At 35.8% G+C, this 21,674-nt stretch overlaps 1 protein-coding gene across 1 annotated transcript in view; it reads right to left on the bottom strand.

Annotated features, from left to right (window-relative positions):
* The window catches only part of LOC123525489 (ubiquitin-protein ligase E3C-like), a 51,010-nt gene that overhangs the window by 11,838 nt on the left and 17,498 nt on the right, over nucleotides 1-21,674 (bottom strand). The window contains exons 4-15 of the mRNA XM_045304579.2: nucleotides 20,946-21,080; nucleotides 20,397-20,506; nucleotides 17,809-17,942; nucleotides 17,244-17,397; nucleotides 12,095-12,366; nucleotides 11,308-11,438; nucleotides 6,853-7,037; nucleotides 5,827-5,913; nucleotides 4,992-5,146; nucleotides 3,474-3,694; nucleotides 2,787-3,071; nucleotides 1,402-1,543 (exon numbers count right to left, since the gene is read on the bottom strand). Coding sequence (XP_045160514.2) covers nucleotides 1,402-1,543; nucleotides 2,787-3,071; nucleotides 3,474-3,694; nucleotides 4,992-5,146; nucleotides 5,827-5,913; nucleotides 6,853-7,037; nucleotides 11,308-11,438; nucleotides 12,095-12,366; nucleotides 17,244-17,397; nucleotides 17,809-17,942; nucleotides 20,397-20,506; nucleotides 20,946-21,080 — 2,011 coding nt within the window. The remainder of the gene's footprint in view (nucleotides 1-1,401; nucleotides 1,544-2,786; nucleotides 3,072-3,473; nucleotides 3,695-4,991; nucleotides 5,147-5,826; nucleotides 5,914-6,852; nucleotides 7,038-11,307; nucleotides 11,439-12,094; nucleotides 12,367-17,243; nucleotides 17,398-17,808; nucleotides 17,943-20,396; nucleotides 20,507-20,945; nucleotides 21,081-21,674) is intronic.

Genomic DNA, 21,674 nt, shown 5'->3' with positions numbered 1-21,674 from the left:
TTTTTGGTAAGCACCCCTTTAAACAGTTAATGGTATTGTCCAAACTGAAAGATAGACCAATTCATTATAAATTCAGCAGGGTAAGGGTTAAGACAAGTTGAAATAAGAACAACAAGAGCTGTCCGTAAGACAGCACGCTAGACTTTTCTCAGTGCTTGACTCTGAATTAAGAGCTTTGCCAGTAAAAGGGGCATAAATCTCTCAAAATTCTAATTAGAGTTATGAGGATTATTTCTCATAGTGTAGCCTTTGATAGTAAATAACTGTTTTAAGTTTCAAGTCAATAACTTTGATAGTAACAGAGATATTGGACGTTATATAAAATGTTAACCGAAAAATTCTATGTTAAAAAGGGGCATAACTCTGTCAAAATTCAAATTAGTTATGGGGGTTGTTTCTCCCGGTGTACACTTTGATAGTAAATAACAATCTGACTAAATTACTTGATCTTCTAAATGAAGATCTGAGAATGACCCATTCACATTCGTCTTCTGTATATTTTGGATTTCCGATATTGCTATTTTTACTTTCGCAAATCTATTTTTATTTGAACCAATCAGACGACTTGTTTCAACAAGCATTTGGCTGAACCATCAAAATAGCGTCAAATGTCAAAGGGTGAGAAAAAATGTGCAGTGAGTCCAGGGCTCAAACCCGGGACCACTAACTTACAGGGCGAGTGCCCTACCGACTGAGCTAACCGGCTGTCTGACACCTTATGTGACCAAGTCCGTACCATGACATATGATTTCTCTCAAAACACGAGGGCGTAGTCGCAATGTGGTCGTCATAGGAGTTGTAAATATGAAAAATCCAGGCTAAATATTGATTTTTTAAACTTCTACTTTCACATACAGAATGTTGTAAGTAAGACTCCAATTGGCTAGCGGAAGGGTCATCAGAATGAGGCTGTCAATAGCACGTCTTCAGATCCAATGTGCATAGCGTTAATGGGAGATGTACTTCAGTCAGATTGTAGTAAATAACTACTTTAATTTTCAAGTCAAAAGCTTTGAAAGTAACAGAGATATTTGACTTAAAAAGTTTAACCAAAAAATTCTAAGTTAAAAAGAGGCATAAAATCTGTCAAAATTCAATTCAGAGTTATGGGGATTGTTTCTCCTGGTGTAGACTGTGATAGTAAATAACTTTTTAAGTTTCAAGTCTATAGCTCTAATAGTAACAGAGATATTTGACTTTATCAAACACTTTAACCAACGGCGATGCCGATGCCGACGCTGGAACGAGTGCATTAGCTTTACATTTTCTTCGAAGTCGAGCTAGAAAGTCAATTTTGAAAATAAGCAGACTGACAAGTTAGGTTCTGCTGTATCATTTAAGAATGTGGAGTCAACAATTTAATAAAAAGTGACTTATAATATATGATAAATAGAACTGTACCATTATCTGGAGACAATTTGTCAAAGGCATCTTCATAGATGTAGTTTCTACGGATCATAACATTGATGCTTGGACCAGACAAAAATTGGTGGGCCATGCCTTGATTCTCTTCTTTGTCTTTACTTATCAACTTCTGTAATATCTGAAAAGTAAACAGCAATAAAAAGTATATTGTGGTTTGAATGTTTCATATGCAATAGCTGTGACAAACCCTCTTTAAATTAAGGATATTCCTTCCTTGCTACAGAAACATCCAACAAACATAACAACAAGTGACCAACAGACACTGGTTGATTAAATAATCTGCCTGAAAATATAGTTTCTCATGTCCAGTTATTTGCTGACGACACTGCTGTTTACATCACCGTCAAAAACTCTTTTCATGAAAGTATTCTTCAACAAGACCTTGACAGGTAACAGGTCTGGGAGAGCAAATGGGACATGGAGTTTAACCCCTCGAAATGTACAGTGGTCCAAATACTCACTCCATGGCCAAATCCTTGAAACAGTAAGTGATGCAAAATATCTTGCAGTCACTATCTCCTCTGACCTTAACTGGAACAAACATGTTAATCAGGTCAACTCCAAATCAAGTCAAACTCCTGAAAAGAAACATCCCCACTAAAAACCCAAACATTAAAGAGTTTGCTTACAAAACTCTAGTCAGACCTCAACTTGAATACTCCAGTTGTTTGGAGCCTATATACTAAACAAAACATCCATAAAATTGAAATGGTTCAGCAAAGGGCTGCGTGACAGGTTTCCAATGACTACTCCACATACAGCAGTGTCTCCCAAATGGTAAACAAACTGGGGTGGCATTGGCTTGAAGACAAAGGATCTGATGCCAGGCTACTCATTTTATACAAAATTGTAAATGGACTGGTTGCAGTGACAATGCCCTCTTACGTCATACCCCCTGCCTGCTTCACTAGACACATGCACCCCTTGTCTTACAAGCAGATGCTTACACCCAGTAACTATTACAAGTTCTCTTTCTCCCAGCTACTTTATGTTTATGTTATGTTTTAATTGGTACTAGGGGAGCATTGGGAGTGTTGCACATTTCATTACCTCTCACCATCATACTTGATCGAATGGTGTATGTTTCCTATGGATCTTCTTACAGTTTAAATACATTTCATTTCATAAATTCCTGAAACATTTACAATACAGTAGTTAAGAAATTGCACAGAAAGCTATGGTAACTTACGTGTGTTCTCTCCATAGACCTTCTTATAGACTTAATCAAAAAAAAAATTAAAATAAAAACTTCAACCCTCAGGGAAAATACACTTATTATAAATATCTATTGAACTTTGACATTTCCAAAAAATCAAACAAAAAGAACCCAAAAACAACTAAATATTAAGTCAACAACTAACCTTGACCCTCTCATGGAAGGATACAACAAATGGAAGTTCTGTAAGGATAACAAGGTTTTTGACATCTCGGTTTGACAAGGGTGGTCCACCTTCATCCTCATTGATTTTGGTCAGTGACTGCATTGTTCTAAATGGTCGTTGTGTAAGAGCGGCTATATTGGACTGATAAATCTGTGACGGTCCGTCCGCGTGAATCTTAACCCGATCTGACAACCAGAGATCTTTTGGACAAAATGATCTCCGTGCATCACGTGTATAGATCTGTCTAACTAAACTGGCTGTTACCTAAAATGTCAACAAATCAACATAACGACATTACAAGTAATATAAAATTAACCTAGTATTCACACATAATTAACACTTCAAATGGGTATTCATCTAAGTAATGTACTCTTCTTTTGAAAAGTAAAAAAATGCAATAATGAGCTTAACCAAGCACAAAAAATCAAATACAATTTCGCTGAAGGCCAATTTGAAAGCAGAACTGCTTTTGTTCATTATCAATGAAAAAGCCCACTGAAGAGATTTTATAACTTTTATTACATTTGTACAGTCAAACCTTTATTCAGAGTCCATACTGGGGAAGACACTACCAGAAAGAAGCCAAAGATCTTTAGAAGCAAGTGGTCTCTGTCAATGTCTTTCACACAGGTTTGACAGTGCATGAGGTATTTTTGTCATTCTCACCTTAAACAAGTGACCCCACTGTAATGTCTGTTTATTTAATTCTTTATCGTTGTTATTCCTGGTTTTCACACCAACCCTGCGCAGTGCCTGTCTGTAATCCTCGTTGATGGTAGGTTTGGCATCAGGGTGGGCCAACTCTATTATACCTAGACACACATCTCTCAAAGCTATCACCATCTGTATAACCTCCAACAGATTGAATGGCATACTTGAACCGCTCCCTGAAACATAGTTTTTTCTCATAACTTTGACACTGCACGACTATAGACATTTTATAGATTACATGATGGCATCAAATACTGTATGTCTACCTGTATACAAGATAGTATCATGGAATGTATGTCTACCTGTATTATTCCCATACAAGATAGTATCATGAAATGTATGTCTACCTGTATTATTCCCATACAAGATAGTATCATGAAATGTTTGTCTACCTGTATTATTCCCATACAAGATAGTATCATGAAATGTATGTCTACCTGTATTATTCCCATACAAGATAGTATCATGAAAGTATCATGAAATGTATGTCTACCTGTATTATTCCCATACAAGATAGTATCATGAAATGTTTGTCTATCTGTATTATTCCCATACAAGATAGTGTCATGGAATGTATGTCTACCTGTATTATCCCCATACAAGATAGTGTCATGAAATGTATGTCTATCTGTATTATTCCCATATAAGATAGTATCATGAAATGTTTGTCTACCTGTATTATTCCCATACAAGATAGTATCATGAAATGTATGTCTACCTGTATTATTCCCATACAAGATAGTGTCATGAAATGTATGTCTACCTGTATTATTCCCATACAAGATAGTATCATGAAATGTATGTCTACCTGTATTATTCCCATACAAGATAGTATCATGAAATGTTTGTCTACCTGTATTATTCCCATACAAGATAGTATCATGAAATGTATGTCTACCTGTATTATTCCCAAACAAGATGTATGTCTACCTGTATGATGTATGTCTACCTGTTTTATTCCCAAACAAGATGTATGTCTACCTGTATTATTCCCATACAAGATGTATGTCTACCTGTATTATTCCCATACAAGTTGTATGTCTACCTGTATTATTCCCATACAAGATGTATGTCTACCTGTATTATTCCCATACAAGGTGTATGTCTACCTGTATTATTCCCATACAAGGTGTATGTCTACCTGTATTATTCCCATACAAGGTGTATGTCTACCTGTATTATTCCTACAGGTCAGTATCATGCTGTATTATCCCCACTGAAGTAGGCAGTGCAACCTCTGTAGAGCAACAGTCTTTGAGAGATATAAATATTGACTTTATGTAGAGGCTTTTTCTCTGGAGAGGTAAATTTTGATGATATTGTTATAGAGAGGTTTTTGCTTAAGAGAGGGCCGCTCTGGAGAGGTTGTACTGTATATAATGTATACTACCTGTATTATACCTATACAAGTCTGCGTCATGTAGTGGATGTCTACATGAATAATCCCCATAAAAGATGGTAATGTGTACCTACCTGTATTATCCCCATAGAAGTCAGCATCATGTAGTGTATGTAAGGAATGGCTAAACATAGAACAGAATGTTGCCAGTACAGGAACTATCTTGCTTATATCTTTGTCCGACATGGTCAGTCCTCGACTTAACATCATAATCAATGCAGTTTCTGTCCTGAATATAAAATTGTTTAAAAGTATTATCGAATATGTTCATTTTCTAATTGATCATTATAATGTGACACAATATTTGTAAAATACCCACAATTTGAAGAATCAGAAGTCTGGAAGAAAGTATTTATATAATAAATCAAGCTGCCACAAAGACCTTCTGTAAACAAACTGGATAATTTCCTAACATAACACAATTCTACATCCCTTGTATGATTTTGAACCCACAGTGATTAGTGGCAAATGATTCAAGGTCTGCCATCTTAACTACCAAGCCATGGAAGCCCCTTTGTTGGGGACTAATTTTCCTGAATTTCGTGGTTGAGTGAATCCACAAAATTAAATTCCAATGAATGAGTTATATTCCCATTCATTTGATAAAAAATTTGAATTCCACAAATTCGTATCAACAAGGAACAGATATTAGAAAATAAATCAAATGATTCAATAGTACATATTTTGCATCTACTAAACATATATTTAAAAGTAAATACTGTTTTAGAAGTCAGTAAATCATTTTTCATTGACTATTTCTTGAAAATGATTGTACTTCTTTAATTCTGAAAATTTGACATAAACCTGAGGCATGCTCCTCTAACCAAGTTTGAGGTATTGAGTTCATATTGCATACTGTAAATTGAGTAACATTTGTGATGGTTTAATATTCTCTATTTGCTGACATACCTTGTTGCTGTTACTGTTGACAACGTCACACAACAATGCCATAAACTGCGTACAAACTTTTGATTGTATGCTAAACTGTATAACAACCTGTCAAAACAGAAGAAAATTAGTTAACACTAGATCAAGACAAAATGTCAGGTTATTACAAAAAAAGACTACTAGCTATAGTTCATACTAAAAAGTATAGTTCATTCACAGAAATTTCTCCTGGCAACTACAGAGTCTGTTTTAATTCTACTTCCAGGGAATGCTACAACAGTGATTGTGCCTTTCAAAACAGTAAGACTCGTACCACCAGCAGTAAAATCCAAGACCTTATTCACTATTTTGCAGCTTTTATTTAGGTAAATAAATACATATATGTTTATATATGAAGAATCTGTGCTGACTCAATAATGATAGATGACTGATACAGCATACAAAGCATGTGTGTGTGTGTGTGTGTGTGTGTGTGTGTGTGTGTGTGTGTGTGTGTGTGTGTGTGTGTGTGTGTGTGTGTGTGTGTGTGTGTGTGTGTGTGTGTGTGTGTGTGTGTGTGTGTGTGTGTGTGTGTGTGTGTGTGTGTGTGTGTGTGTGTGTGTGTGTGTGTGTGTGTGTGTGTGTGTGTGTGTGTGTGTGTGTGTGTGTGTGTCTGGTTCCCCATTAACAAGAGCAATCAATATGTGTATCATAGTATCCAGCTTACCTACCTTTGTTTATGAATGGAGAATCTGTGCTGACTTATTAGTGAGAGACAAATGATACAGCCTACATGTTTCTGGTTCCACATTAACAACAGCCACCAACTTATGTATAACAGTATCACGGTTACCTAAGGTCAAGAGGAGTGGTGGTCTAGTGGTTAAGATGTCAGCCCTCAACCCTGTGGTCATGGGTTTGAGCCCTTCATCATGATCACACCTTCTAATATCACACAAATACTGTTTTTGTTTTTTTTCTAGAAAGCTGACTCGTGTGGTTCAAATAAACTAAAGGCTGTCATCAAAATCAGGCTAAAACAAATTAGTATAAACTAAGGTTACCTACCTTCGTTTATGTATGGAAAATCTGTGTTGACTCATTAGACAATGACAGATGACTGATACTGCATACATGACATGTGTGTCTGGTTCCCCACTTACTAGAGCCACCATCTTGAGTACATGAGCCTGCGAGTCTATAACCTCTAAACATTCCTCTCTCAGCTCACACAATCGTCCTTCATCTGTTCCCTGTATGTAAACACCAATCTTGATATTTAGAACACCTAAGAGACTGTTTTCCTTTTTTTGCTTGTTTCATTTTGTTGGGGTCATTGGTTTTAACAGAATTTTAGTTATACAAGGGTAAAATGTAATAATATTCAGTTTCATTGTCATCAGATGGCTTTCTGTTGTTTTTTTTTCAAAATTTTTATTTCATGGAGTTCAAATTTCTATGATAAATGATTATTGGATTTTATTTTTTCTATTATATCTAATTTTGTTAGTTGATGCAGCCCTAGAATCGACAAATATTAGTCCCCTACAAAAGTTACTGATTTTACATCATACATTCTAGAATCCTTTCTTGTCTAACTTATTCTCAAAAACTTATATATAACTTTCATATGTATTAGCAGAAAAAGAACATAAGGTGCAGAGCATATCTCATTGCTCAAGTGAACTTTAGATATGAATGTGTGATGTGGTTAAATTATCATGTGTAATTATTTAGGTTTGCAAATGGTGCCATTTGTAAATTGCTTTATGCATGTGTTCACTGAATATACATAATGCAAGCATATAATTATTTCATACAGCTGACACAGTGGTTTGGTAGCTACCAAACCTAGGTTTGGGAATTCAAACCCCTGCTACTCCAACTAAAATTACTAAAATTCATGCAAGAGTCCCTTTTATTGGAGATTTACTCCCATGTAAAAAGAATGAATGTTAAAGAACCAGGTATGCTTCTTGAATTTTAATGTTTTCTGTATCAGTACTATTGTCAAACTAAATTTATTATTAGTCTTTTACAGGAGTCACCCACAAGGGTTATTGGTGGCAACTGTAAAAAGAAACTAGAGTTGTCACAGGAGTGACGAATTATACCCCCACAATATGACAGAACTAAGCCAATGTCAAACTGAACTTGCTTGACCTTTGAACTACCTACCTCAAAATCAATAGTGGTCATCTGCTGGTCATGATCAACCTCCCTATAAAGTTTCATGATCCTCGGCCCAAACGATCTCAAGTTATTGTCCGGAAAGGTTTAAATGACCTTTGACCTTTGGAACCCAAAATAATTATGGGTCATGACCAACCTCCCTATTAAATTTCGTGATCCTAGTCCCAAGCATTGTGAAGTTGTTGTCCGAAAACCATTTAAGTGTTCTGGGTCACTGTGACCTTGACCTGTGACCTGCTGACCAGAAAATCACTAGGGGTCATCTGCTGGTCATAACCAACCTCTCTATCAATTTTCATGATCCTAGGCCCAAACGTTCTCAAGTTATCATCCGGAAACCGTTTAACTGTTTCGTGTTATTGTGACCTTGACCTTTGACCTACTAATCTCAAAGTCGAACATGACCTGTATTTAATCATGTTACACCTGTGTACAAAAATTTAAGATCCTAGACCCAAGCGTTCTCAAGTTATCATCTGGAAACCGTTTAACTGTTCCGAGTCACTGTGACCTTGACCTTTGACCTACAGACCTCAAAGTCAAACTTGACCTGTATTTCATGATGTTACATCTGTGTACCAAAAATTATGATCCTAGGCCCAAGTGTTCTCAAGTTATCATCCGAAAACCATTTAACTGTTCCGAGTCACTGTGACCTTGACCTTTGACTCCAAAGTCGAACTTGACCTGTATTTCATGATGTTACACCTGTGTACCAAAATATATGATCATAGGCCCAAGCATTCTCAAGTTATCATCTGGAATGCGTTTAACTGTTCAGGGTCACTGTGACCTTTGACCTATTGACCCCAAATTCGAATTTGACCTGTATTTTCTGATGTTACACCTGTGTACCAAAAATTATTCAAATCAGTCAAGCGTTTCATGAGTTATCATCCAGAAACCACAAAAACCAACGGACCGACCGACCGCCAAGCTCACTCCTATATACGCCCCCCACCCCCCCACACACACACCCCAAACTTCATTTTGTGGGGGTATGAAACTGCATTGGTTTATAGGAAAACACAATATGCATTGGTAGAGGAAAATATACATTAATGCACTGGTTTTGCAGAATATACACTAATAATGCATACCAACAGCTTGATCTGTACATTATTTGTGACTCCAATTACTTTTATTTATGCCAGCTAAATGGGAATGTTAAAATACGTATAATTACACAGATATTGTACATTTAACTATACTTATCCTATATAAAATTTCTTCTGTTTAAGAAATACTATATCTCATTTAGTGATCTGTCACTGAATAAATCATTGTTTGGCGTTCAGATGCGAAGGAATTATATCACGAGGGCACAGCCAGAGTGATATAATAATATGCATTTTAACGACAAACAATGATTTTATTCAAGAGCAAATCACTAAATGAGATATATTATTTCGATTCTAACACGTTATCGAGGACTTTAAAGTACATCCTTGACGGCATTCACTAAATATTTGCCCATTTTCAATTGGTTTCTTTTCCAGCGCGCCGTTAGGCATTTGACGCAGTGAATTGTTGAATAATAATTCACTGATTTCAGCCTTCTTTGTTTAATAGGAAAATGAATTGGGCCGTGTTAGAATATTAAAAAACAAAGGCCACTAACAAACCAATATATATTCATAACAATGCCTTAGATGTCTATAATGTACTGGTAGAAATGTGGTCCATCAAGAGTTAACAAAGTTTTTCTATGAATATACCTAGTGATCCAGTAATTTTTTACTCCAATGACCTACTTTCAAGCTTATCCTAAATTTCAAAAAACTTGCTATCTTTTTGATCAGTAAAATGTAGCCACTAGAGTGTTACTCACAGTGACCTGCCTTTTGATATCAGATGACCATGTTTTAAACTTTTTAGAGAATCCAGAAAAATAATGTTTGACAAACATTCTGAACAGTCTCATAAAGACTGGACCAAGATTGCAACCTCTAGAGTGTTAGAAGTAAAACAGATGAGGACCATCATAGAAACCCACAAGGCAATCATTGCATCTTATCCCTAGGACAAACACATGAGTTTAAACTAGAGGGCTGTGAAGGAACCTGTATTGCACATTTGACCTTATTCTTCCACCTGACAACCCAGTATTTAATTTGACTTAAAATTCATAAAGAAAAACTTTCACATTCTAATTTTATGTAAAGCATGAAGAAATCATGACCTCTCCAGTGCCATCCAAATTTTTCTATGACCTAACCTAGTAACCTACTAGTAGTAGTTTTTGGACCTGGATGACCCAATTTCAAACTTTCCCTAGATTACATAAAGACTTCAAATCTGATTGACTGTGTAGTAAATGTGGCCGCTATGGTGTAAACCAAATTTATCTACAATTTCAGTCCTAGTGACCTAGTTTTTGACCTCAGACCTCAATTTCAAACTTGACCTAAAAGTCAGAAAATATGTTTGACTAACATTTCAAACAAACACATTAAGTTCAGGCAAATATTGTGACCTCTACCAGGTTTTTAATAAAACTGACGAGAACAGCTATAAAAAGTTTCAATACATTCATTATACCTTACTCCAGGACAAACAAAAGAGATTAAACAAGAAGATTATGATGGTTCTGTATTGCTCACATGACCTAGTTCTTAACCCTGATGACCAAGTATCCAATTTGACCTAAAATTCCTGAAGACAAGGTTTAACATTCACTTTTTATATACATCATCTAAAAACTGTTGTATCTACAGTGTCATCCATATTTTTCTATGACCTGCCCTTAGTGACTTAGAATTTTTTTTTTACTTCAGATGATCAAGTATCAAACCTGACTTAGATTTTATATGTACAAACATTCTGAGCATGTTTTATAAACATCTGTAGAAAATGTGGTCCCTACAGTATTTACACAGTTTTTCTATGATCTGACCTAAAGACCTAGTTTCTGAACTTAGATAACACAATTTTAAACTTTAGTAAACTTCATCATGACAAACATAACAGAGTTTCATAAAGGTCAGGTAGAAAATGTTGATATGAAGTTTTAACAACATTTTTCTATTATTTGAATTAATGACATACTTTTTGACTTTGGATGACCCAGTATCAAAAAGGTCCAGATTTTATTAAAGCAAACATTTCTCTCCAACTTTTATTAACACTGGGCCAAAATTTTAACCTTTTGAGTGTTAACAGTAAAACTGATGACATACAATTCCTGATGATGAACACAGGGTGATCACAAAAAATTGAGCTAAAAGCTTATATCTAAATAACTTGTTTCAAAACCTCTTCCCCCCCACCCTGCAAAAAAATCTTTAAAAACTTGACTAAATAATAAGTTTATATGTTAAAGTATGTTACACTCTCTGAAAAATCCATATCCTCCTCAGAATCAGAATTCTCATCATCTAAGTTCTGTGATGCAGGTAACGTTGGTAACAGTCTTTGTAACACCTGGATGTACAAGCTGAATGACTCGGCTGGCATTGTATCTATACAAGTGGAAATATAATCAGGATAATGCTATGAAAATGTTTGCAATTTGTAAATCTTTATGATTTCTAAGGCTGATAAAATTGATAAAGATTTTGACAGTCTGTTCACTAAAAATTTGTCTTACAAAAAATATCCTAATTGATTTTCTTAAACTGTTGACACTATTACATAATAATTGTGTTTTAGTGAGGTTTTTGTTCAATCATCTTTTTCTTGTATACAAATGTATATACACACCCACAGACATCATATTTATACAAGCAACTCCAAGCTTACTTGTGAGAGTAATAAAATCAAACCAATTGCAGCAGTTGGCAATTATTTCCAGAGTTATGATGTTACAATGTTATAATTACTGAAAGTAAATGTGTTTTTGACCCAACAAGTCAATACCACATTTTATCACTATGTTGCCATGTTAAGACCAGTGGATATTTAAAAATTAAACTTTAATCCATATAAAAAATAAAGATCATATTTCGTTTCATATTTACACATTTTACATACCGTCAGTAATAACTGATAATTACTAAAGATCTGCAAGAAAAGGTGCCATGCACCATACTAACAAAATAATTTGGGTGACTTTTGCAAATATGAATTAAAACCATCTATATTTTCTAGAATACAATATAAATGATATTTATCTTACCAATAACCTTATCCCCTAATGTCAGGAATGCTCCAAGTAACCATGGTGTTATCTCCATCTTCAACTTCTTTCTATAACATGTTCTTCCAAACCCTTTATTCTTCCCTTCACCCATCTCAGCTTCTCTACACTGTGTTATCAGGGTCTGTATAAGGTCCACAAACGGGAATGGATATTTCCCATAAGCCATCGCAGGAAGAAGAAACTGTGATATTTGTTCTGTGTATACTGGGCACAGTAAAGATCGACAAACTGATGTTAACACAAGGTTACTGAAATAACAAAAACCTTGGTGAACAATGGCTTGATGCTACAATAGACATACACTATGCAATAACAAGAGGGTCATTGACCCTAAAGCGCTCACCTGTGTACAAGGCTTCAAGTGTGTCTGTATAAGTACAGAGTTAGGTTTCTTCTATGTTAGCCTATATTATATACATGTCATACACATTTTTGAACCTAGGGCAATAATTTGAATAATTATGATAGCAATTACAAATCTGATATCACACGCCAAATATCAAGGCTCTAGCTATTATTAATTCAGAGAAGATTTTTAATGTTTCTTATATAAAAGCCTATAAGTACATGTCAGACACAGGGGCATGGCCATTTTTTTACCTTAGAGTAATAATTTGGACAGGTATGGTAGAGAGTCAAATCCTTATTTCACATGCCAAATATCAAAGCTCTAGAGAAAAAGATTTTTAAAGTCTGATAGCTAAAAACCTACTTTTAACCAAAAAGACCCTTATGTTCAATGAACCTTAACCATTTGAACAATTTTGAAAGAGGGCTACCCAGAGATCATTTGTGTAAAGTTTCATCAAAATCCATTAGGTGGTTTTGGAGGAGATACTGTTTAAAGAAATTGTTGATGAAAAGTGACCACGCCCTCTAGTGGCCATGTTTTTTGATGAATCAGAAAAATTTGAACACTATTTGTAGAAGGTCACACAAGAACCATTTGTGTAAAATATCATATATATTTCAAAATTGGACTAGCAGTTTCACACAAGATTTTTAAGGTTTCCACTATATACATATAGGGAAAAGTGTCCACGCCCCCTGGCAGCCATGTTTTTTGACGAATCAATATAATTTGAACAATCTTGGTAGAGGGTCACACAAGGACCATTTGTGTAAAATTATTTTAAAATTGGACCAGCAATTTCACACAAGATTTTTAAAATTTCTACTATATACATATAAGGAAAAGTGACCACGCTCCCTGGCAGCCATGTTTTTTGACGAATCGGTATAATTTCAACAATCTTGGTAATGGGTCACACATGGACCATTTGTGCAAAATTATTTTAAAATTGGGCCAGCAGTTTCACACAAGAAGATTTTTTTTAATTTCCACTATATATATATATATAGGGAAAAGTGACCACACCCACTGGCCGCCATGCTTTTTGAAGAATCTGAATAATTTGAACAACGTTGGTAGAGAGTCACACAAGTAAGTTTCCACTATATACATATAGGGAAAAGTGACCACGCTTCCTGGTGGTAATTTTTTTTGACAAATCGATAATTTGAACAATCTTGGTGATATAAGGACCATTTGTGTGAAATTATTTAACAAGAGGACCATGATGGTCCTGAATCACTCACCTCTTCCCACATGACCCAGTTTTTAGTATGACGTCGTTTTTTCTATTATTTGACATAGTGACCTAGTTTTTGAGCTCATGTGACCCAGTTTTGAACTTGACCTAGATATTATCAAGATAAAAATTCTGACCAATTTTCATGAAGAAAAATATGGCCTCTAGAGAGGTCAATAGATTTTAATAATTTTAAACCTACTGACCTTGTCAGGGCCCACACTGGGCTGAAAAAAGTTGGAGCCACCTTTTTTCTCGGGAACGGTAGGGAGGGTGCTGGAGAGGTTTCCCTTCCTGCGGCGCGTTGAAAATTTTTGTTACTTCCCATAAGCAAATGGTGATATTCTAGCTATATAGGGGGACTTTTGAATGAAAGTGGGTATACCTCTAAAGCAAGTTTTGTATTTTAAAATGTTGTTGGATGTTTGAAGCAACCTGTCTGAAATATTTTTCCATTACAGCTTCTTTTTGTTGTGGGCCTACTATGTAAATGCATGGCCCGGGGGCTGTGTTTTTGGTGCTCTGTGCTTCCGAGAAATCTACCCTGATACAGGATTACATTTCAAATCCATTCCTAACTTTTAAAGACATTCAAAAAACTTGGCAAACACCTTTACTAATTACTTACTAAGATCACAGACACGGATCCAGTGTATTTTTATTTTTTTTTATTAATATAAAAAAACAACCTTTTTTCACACAAATTTTATATGCTTTTTATATGCTTTCTATATGTTAGTCAAATGGAAAAAAAAAATGATGACAAAAATCCGGTCACAGTGTTGTGTATGATATTGTGACCGGATTTTTTGTCATCATTTTTTTTTCATTTGACTAACATATAAAAAGTATATTTGTGTGAAAAAAAAGGATGTTTATATTAAACAAAAAATACACTGGACCCGTGCCTGTGACTAAGATACTGTCTGACGGTGGCGACAACGTTAAAAAATTCATCAAACCATTCATTATTTTGCCGATTTATTTATTTATTATTTGATCCATGGAAATTAAAGGCATCAATCATTTAATCTGCCGTAATGACAACAAAACAAAAAGATTATTTTAACCCGATAATCGGTTGCTAATTGATTGCAAATTGCATCTTCTCGCGTGTCAAGATGTTTATTACACATTGTTGTATGTAAAAGTAAACGCAGACTGGGTAGTACTATCCCGAAATAAGTTAATTTTATAAGGTAATATTATCGGAACCAGTCAACTGTTTTTTAACATAATTTCTCAGAGGTTACGATTTAGAACGTCTAAAACAAAATGGCGGTCCAAATTACGAACATTTTTTCATTTTCGCCACTCGCGATTTTTCTTCGCCACTTTCATCGCAGATTCGCCAAATGGCTCGATTGGCGAACGACAGCGTGGGCCCTGCTTGTTTTTGACCGCAGTTAACCCAGTTTCAAACTTGACCTAGATATCATCAAGATGAACACTCAGACCAACTTTCATACAGATCCCATGAAAAGTATGGCCTACAGAGAGGTCTCAAATTTTTTTTTATTATTTGACCTACTGACCTAGTTTTTTATAGCACGTGACCCAGTTTCAAATTTGACCTAGATATCATCAAGATGAACATTCTGACCAATTTTCATGAAGATCCATTCAAGGGTATGGCCTCTAGAGAGGTCACAAGGTTTTCCTATTTCAAGACCTACTGATCTAGTTTTTGACCGCAGTTGACTCAGTTTCAAACTTGAGCTATATATCATCAAGATAAACATTCAGACTAACTTTCATACAGATCCCATGAAAAATATGGCCTCTAGAGAGGTCACAACGTTTTTTCATTATTTGACCTACTGACCTACTTTTTGAAGGCATGTGACCCACTTTCGAACTTGACCTAGATATCATCAAGATGAACATTCTGACCAATTTTTATGGAGATCCATTCACAAGTATGGCCTCTAGAGAGGTCACAAGGTTTCTCTATTTTTAGACCTACTGACCTAGTTTTTGACCACACATGACCCTGTTTCAAACTTGACCTAGATATCATCAAGATGAACATTCTGACCAATTTTTATGGAGATCCATTCACAAGTATGGCCTCTAGAGAGGTCACAAGGTTTCTCTATTTTTAGACCTACTGACCTAGTTTTTGACCACACATGACCCTGTTTCAAACTTGACCTAGATATCATCAAGATGAACATTCAGACCAACTTTCATACAGATCCCATGAAAAATATGGCCTTTAGAGAGGTCACAAGGTTTTTCTATTATTTGACCTAATGACCTAGTTTTTGAAGGCACGTGACCACTTTCAAACTTGACCTAGATATCATAAAGATAAACATTCAGACCAACTTTCATACAGATACCATGAAAAATATGGCCTCTAGAGTGGTCACAAGGTTTTTATATTAATTGACCTACTGACCTACTTCTTGATGACATGTGACCCAGTTTCGAACTTGACCTAGATATCATCAAGGTTAACATTCTGACCAATTTTCATGAAGATCTTGTGAAATATATGGCCTCTAGAGAGGTCACAAGGTTTTTCTATTTTTAGACCTACTGACCTAGTTTTGGAAGGCACGTGACCCAGTTTCGAACTTGACCTAGATATCATCAAGATGAACGTTCTGACCAACTTTCATAAAGATCCCACAAAAAATGTGACCTCTAGAGTGGTCACAAGCAAAAGTTTACGGACGGAAGGACGCACAGACGAGGGATGCTGCATGATCACAAAAGCTCACCTTGTCACTATGTGAAAGGTGAGCTTAAAATCGGACCATTGGTTTAGAAGGAGATGTTGTTTGAAGTTTTTTCTATTTTTAGCTCTGGCAGCCCTTATGTGCAACCAAGCAGAACTGTTTGAACATCTTTGATAGGGTACCACACAAGGAACATCATGGCCAAGTTTCTTTAAAATCCATTCAGTTGTTTAAACACAATTGTTGACGAGGGACGGATGACTTGATGGACGGATGGAGGCACAATGGACACAGCGTGATCACAATACCTCACCATGAGCACTTTGTGCTCAGGTGAGCTAATAAAAATTGGGACAATTCTTAATTCTGTTGCCCCACAAAATAGCTGTTTTAGATGACACTATGGAATTTTATGGTTACAAAATATCTTGATTTTACAGTATTAAAATACGACACAACTCGTGGAAAACAAACACTACAAGATGGGGAAAAAGTGGGGTTTTTTGTACGGCAAATGAGCCGTGCCATGAGAAAACCAACATAATGTATTTGCGACCAGCATGGATCCAGACCAGCCTGCGCATCAGGATCCATGCTGTTCGCTTTCAAAGCCTATTGCAATTAGAGAAACAGTTAGCGAACAGCATGGATCCTGACCAGACTGCGCAGATGCGCAGGCTGGTCTGGATCAATGCTGGTCGCAAATGCACTATGTTGGTTTTCTCATGGTGCGGCTCAAATGTAGTTCTGTAAAAGTTAATTTACCTAGAATCTTATCTACTGGAAAAAAATGTCTGTCTGTGAAAAGAGGTGTTTGTTCTTACATACAAAAGCAGTTGTACTCACCTAAACTGGACATCTTTACAGATGGCAGCATAACTGATGGGATTCATAACCAACTCATATATACTGGCAGCAACTGGGGTAGGAGCAACATGACTTCTCCCTAAGCTTGACGGTACCTTTTTGTTTAATAACATCCTCATACACTCAAAATATCCTACAAGTATACAACGTGGTCAAGTTGAAATAATCATTTTTATGCACAATATCTTATCTATAACACAAGCTGCAAACAATATTTTAGGTTATTAGCTTTGTAACTATGCAATGTTCTGGAACTTGAGATATTATGCGACTTTAGGAGTGCAAAATTATTCTACCACATAATGTGTGTTTAATTCTTGATGCAAACCTAATGATCTCTTTATAGTATACTCCTCTACACATCAAAATGGTGTCTGCATGACATCTGCACATACATGCAAAAATGCTGGCCCCACCCCTGCCTTTAGTATGTACACTTAAGACTGAAAATACATATGTCATATATACAGTGAAGACACAAATGAAAATGTAAAATCTGGTGTATATTACATTAGGGCAACTGAAATTATACAGAAAGTCATACCAGCATCAATAAGGCATTTCCATACTGATTTCAATACATCATTTCCCTTGTATACTGTCTGTGAAGTGAACACCTCCAACATTCTCATAGGTATAGCTATAGGCTGTCCACTGTTTGCAATGCTCTGCAAATAGCTGAAATACAAATCAACATTAATGAAATAAAATGTTTGAAGGGTTTAGCACACTTTTTTTGTATTTACAATGTTTAGTCAACATTTGTGTGTTGATAGTTAGATACACACTGGTGTCTTATTCCACTACTCAAAAGATCACCTTGGGAAAAGTCACAGCACTTCATGTAGATGAGTGAAATATAACACCTGTGTGTATCAGATATATTCCTGGTTTCTCTATCAATACTGACAGGTAAAAAACTTCTCCACATGAAGCAAAGATGAAGGATGAATGATATCAGACACATTGTCCCATGTTTAACAGCCACGGAAGGTCGGTGGTTCTAACCAGGTGCCCGCTCGTGATGAAATAATGCACGGAGGGGTACCTGGGGTCTTCCTCCACCATCAAAGCTGGAAAGTCACTATATGATCTTAACCAACAAAACAAGAGGGCCATGATGGCCCTATATCGCTCACCTGTTATCATTGCACTTGAGGACAAGAAGGTCCTCAGAAAAAATATCTAAGTCCACAAAGGACAGGAACAACAAAGAGAAGAAATTTAACCAAAAAGAAAAAAAATTCTTACAAGGTACAGATATGTCAAAATACACCTAAAAATTGGAGGTACCATCCATGTTGTACCACAGGAAAGTGGTCTCGGTTTTTCCCTACGGCCAATAATAAAAAAGTTACTAAAAATAAGCTATTTATAGTAACGTAAAAGGGAAGTAATTAAAAAAAAATTATTGTAAGTGAACAAAAGAAGGATCTGCCAAATAAATCTGTTGACATAAATGAAATTTCAGATCAGTATCTTCATTAGTTACGGAGATATACCCATTTTAATTTGAAATAAAGGGAGGAAATTTGACATAAAATCAGTCCATAGTTATCTACCCTGATTGACTCAGTCCAACTAATGACAATAATGAAATTTCAAATAAGTCCTATAAGTACTTACTGATATAAATCCACCTTGTTTACAGTCAGGGGAGGTAATCAGATATTAAATAACTCTGGAACCTACGATTGGATCTGATTTGTCATGAAATCCAAGATTTATTGTTGTTGAAGATATTTTGGAAGTTTGTATCAAATAAAACCATAAATGAAGTATCTATATGGCTGCAAAAGCCAAAACAGCCAATTTTGGACCTTTAAGGGGCCATAACTCTGGAACCCATGATGGAATCTGGCCAGTTCAAGAAAGGGACCCAGATCTTGTGGTAATACAAGTTGTGTGCAAGTTTGGTTAAAATCAAATCATAAATGAAGCTGCTATTGTGCAGACAAGGTCAAAATAGCTAATTTTGGCCCTTTCAGGGGCCATAACTTTGGAACCCATTAAGGGACCTGGCCGGTTTAAAAAGGAACCGAGATCTTATGGTGACACAAGTTTTGTGCAAGTTTGATTAAATTGAAATCATAAATGAAGCTGCTATTGTGCAGACAAGGTCAAAATAGCTAATTCTGGCCTTTCAGGGGCCATAACTCTGGTACCCATAAAGGAATCTGGCCGGTTTAAGAAAGGAACCAAGATCTTATGGTGATACAAGTTTTGTGCAAGTTTGGTAAAATCAAATCATAAATAAAGCTGCTATTGTGCAGACAAGGTCAAAATAGCTAATTTTGGCCCTTTCAGGGGCCATAACTCTGGAACCCATAATGGAATCTGGCCGATTCAAGAAAGGAACCAACATCTTATGGTGATACAAGTTGTGTGCAAGTTTGGTAAAAATCAAATCATAAATAAAGCTGCTATTGTGCAGACAAGGTCAAAATAGCTTAATTTGGCCCTTTCAGGGGTCATAACTCTGGAACCCATAATGGGATCTGGCCGGTTCAAGAAAGGAACCGAGATCTTATGGTGATACAAGTTGTGTGCAAGTTTGGTTAAAATAAAATCATAAATGAAACCACTATCGTGCAGACAAGAAATTGTCGACGCACGCACGGACGGACGGACGCACAGACGAAGGACGACGGACAAAGGGTGATCAAAAAAGCTCACCTTGTCACTATGTGACAGGTGAGCTAATAAAATATATAAAATCTCAAAACCTCTGGATTATCTTTACATCACTACTCCCTTTGAAATCCCCTATGCAAATATTTTTACAGCTATAACGAACAGCATACGTCAGAAAGAACTTCAAGTTTTAAATACTGGGAAATGACCACAATGCATGATTTTAGGCATATGTAGACACAGTGGTAGAATTAACAACTTTCCTAATAGTTAGCTGGAATGGTCCTCACATGAAACAAAATACAAACTAGCTACCATAAAGAGCAACTAAATCTATGCCAGACAAATTAACCATTGAGCCATGGAGGTCCCTTTATGTTGGAATAGTTTCATTTCATGCTCACAAAAGCACATGTGTCTGGCCAAAACAGCTATTAAGTGGCAACACCAGATCTGGATTTCAAACTGACAAATAAAAACTAAATGGATTATATTTACCTTAAGCAGAGGAGCAGCAACATTTTCACCTGCTGGGGTCCCTTCAAGTTACCAGACATCAGTTTGAGATAGGAATCCTTGTATTTTACAAGCTGCTGACTTAACCATACCTTTATAGGTGGAAAGATATGATGTAGTAAAACAATGATCACTTGAGGTCGAAAGGCGATGAGCAAAAAATCATCATGTTATCCAGGGCTTCATGTGATCAAAATATACAACATATCAGGAGACTGGCTGAGGACAATATTAATTGCTGGAGTGAGCTACTTATGCTTGACCGAGTATTGTTTCAGTGTAAATACAAATAGCATCTATCTTATATTACAAAGTACAACATTTTTTCCTTCCATATAATTATTATTTCAATATTATAAAACGCAGTGTCAAACTGGTATATATATAAATGCTTAAGGTACTGGGAACTACTTCTAGATATTTATGATAACCAATTTATCTAACTTTCCTCTATATATTTTGTATAGTCAATAAAACTGTATCAAAAATATAGATCAGCTTTTTAAGTATCAACTAGAATATGAAACAAACCAGTCTAGGTCCATCCTTCCTGTCAGTATAAAAATGGCAGATCTTAGATACCATACTGTACAAGGCATCAACTGTAGGTGGCGCTTTCTGAAACATTGTTTGCTGTGCATCAAACTCTTGCCGTAACCCTTCTCTCTGAAATGTGAAAAAAGTACCTTTTAAGTATAGATGATGCTTTGTTATATCACAATATTACAGTTACTAGTTCATTACATCATCTCATCATTAAAAGCTGCATTTCTCCAAATCTATGTCAGAAATTTAGAATGTTCTACATTTAGAAAAGGCTTTCTTTACTAAGCAATTACAGTAGAAAGAAATTTACAAGTGATTTTGTGTTTTAGGCACTTTTTATTTCCAGAAACCCTCAGTTTATAAAATATGTAGAAAACTCTCACTAAAAGATAGTCACACTATTGAAATATGACATAAAATATAAGGAATTTAGCTGTACTTTGTATCATACATTTAAAGATCTATTTAATCCTTACCTGCTAAATTTCTATAATGAACTTGTCCATCTTTCTATTTGGACAGGACCATTAACTGTTAAAAGGGGTGCTTACCAAAAAGATACTGACTGAATGGCGAACAGTGCAGACCATGATCAGACTGCACGGATGTGCAGGCTGATCTTGGTCTGCACTGGTCGCAAAGGCAGAATCACTAGCCGCCAGCAGGCTAAGAGTTAAAGATCTATTTAAACAATACTGGCTGACCATTTCTGCT

Source organism: Mercenaria mercenaria, chromosome 3 (assembly GCF_021730395.1).
Source record: "Mercenaria mercenaria strain notata chromosome 3, MADL_Memer_1, whole genome shotgun sequence".
Classification (NCBI taxonomy): Eukaryota; Metazoa; Mollusca; class Bivalvia; order Venerida; family Veneridae; genus Mercenaria; species Mercenaria mercenaria.
The sequence above is the reverse complement of the archived record's forward strand: the minus strand, read 5'-3'. Positions and strand labels throughout refer to the sequence as shown.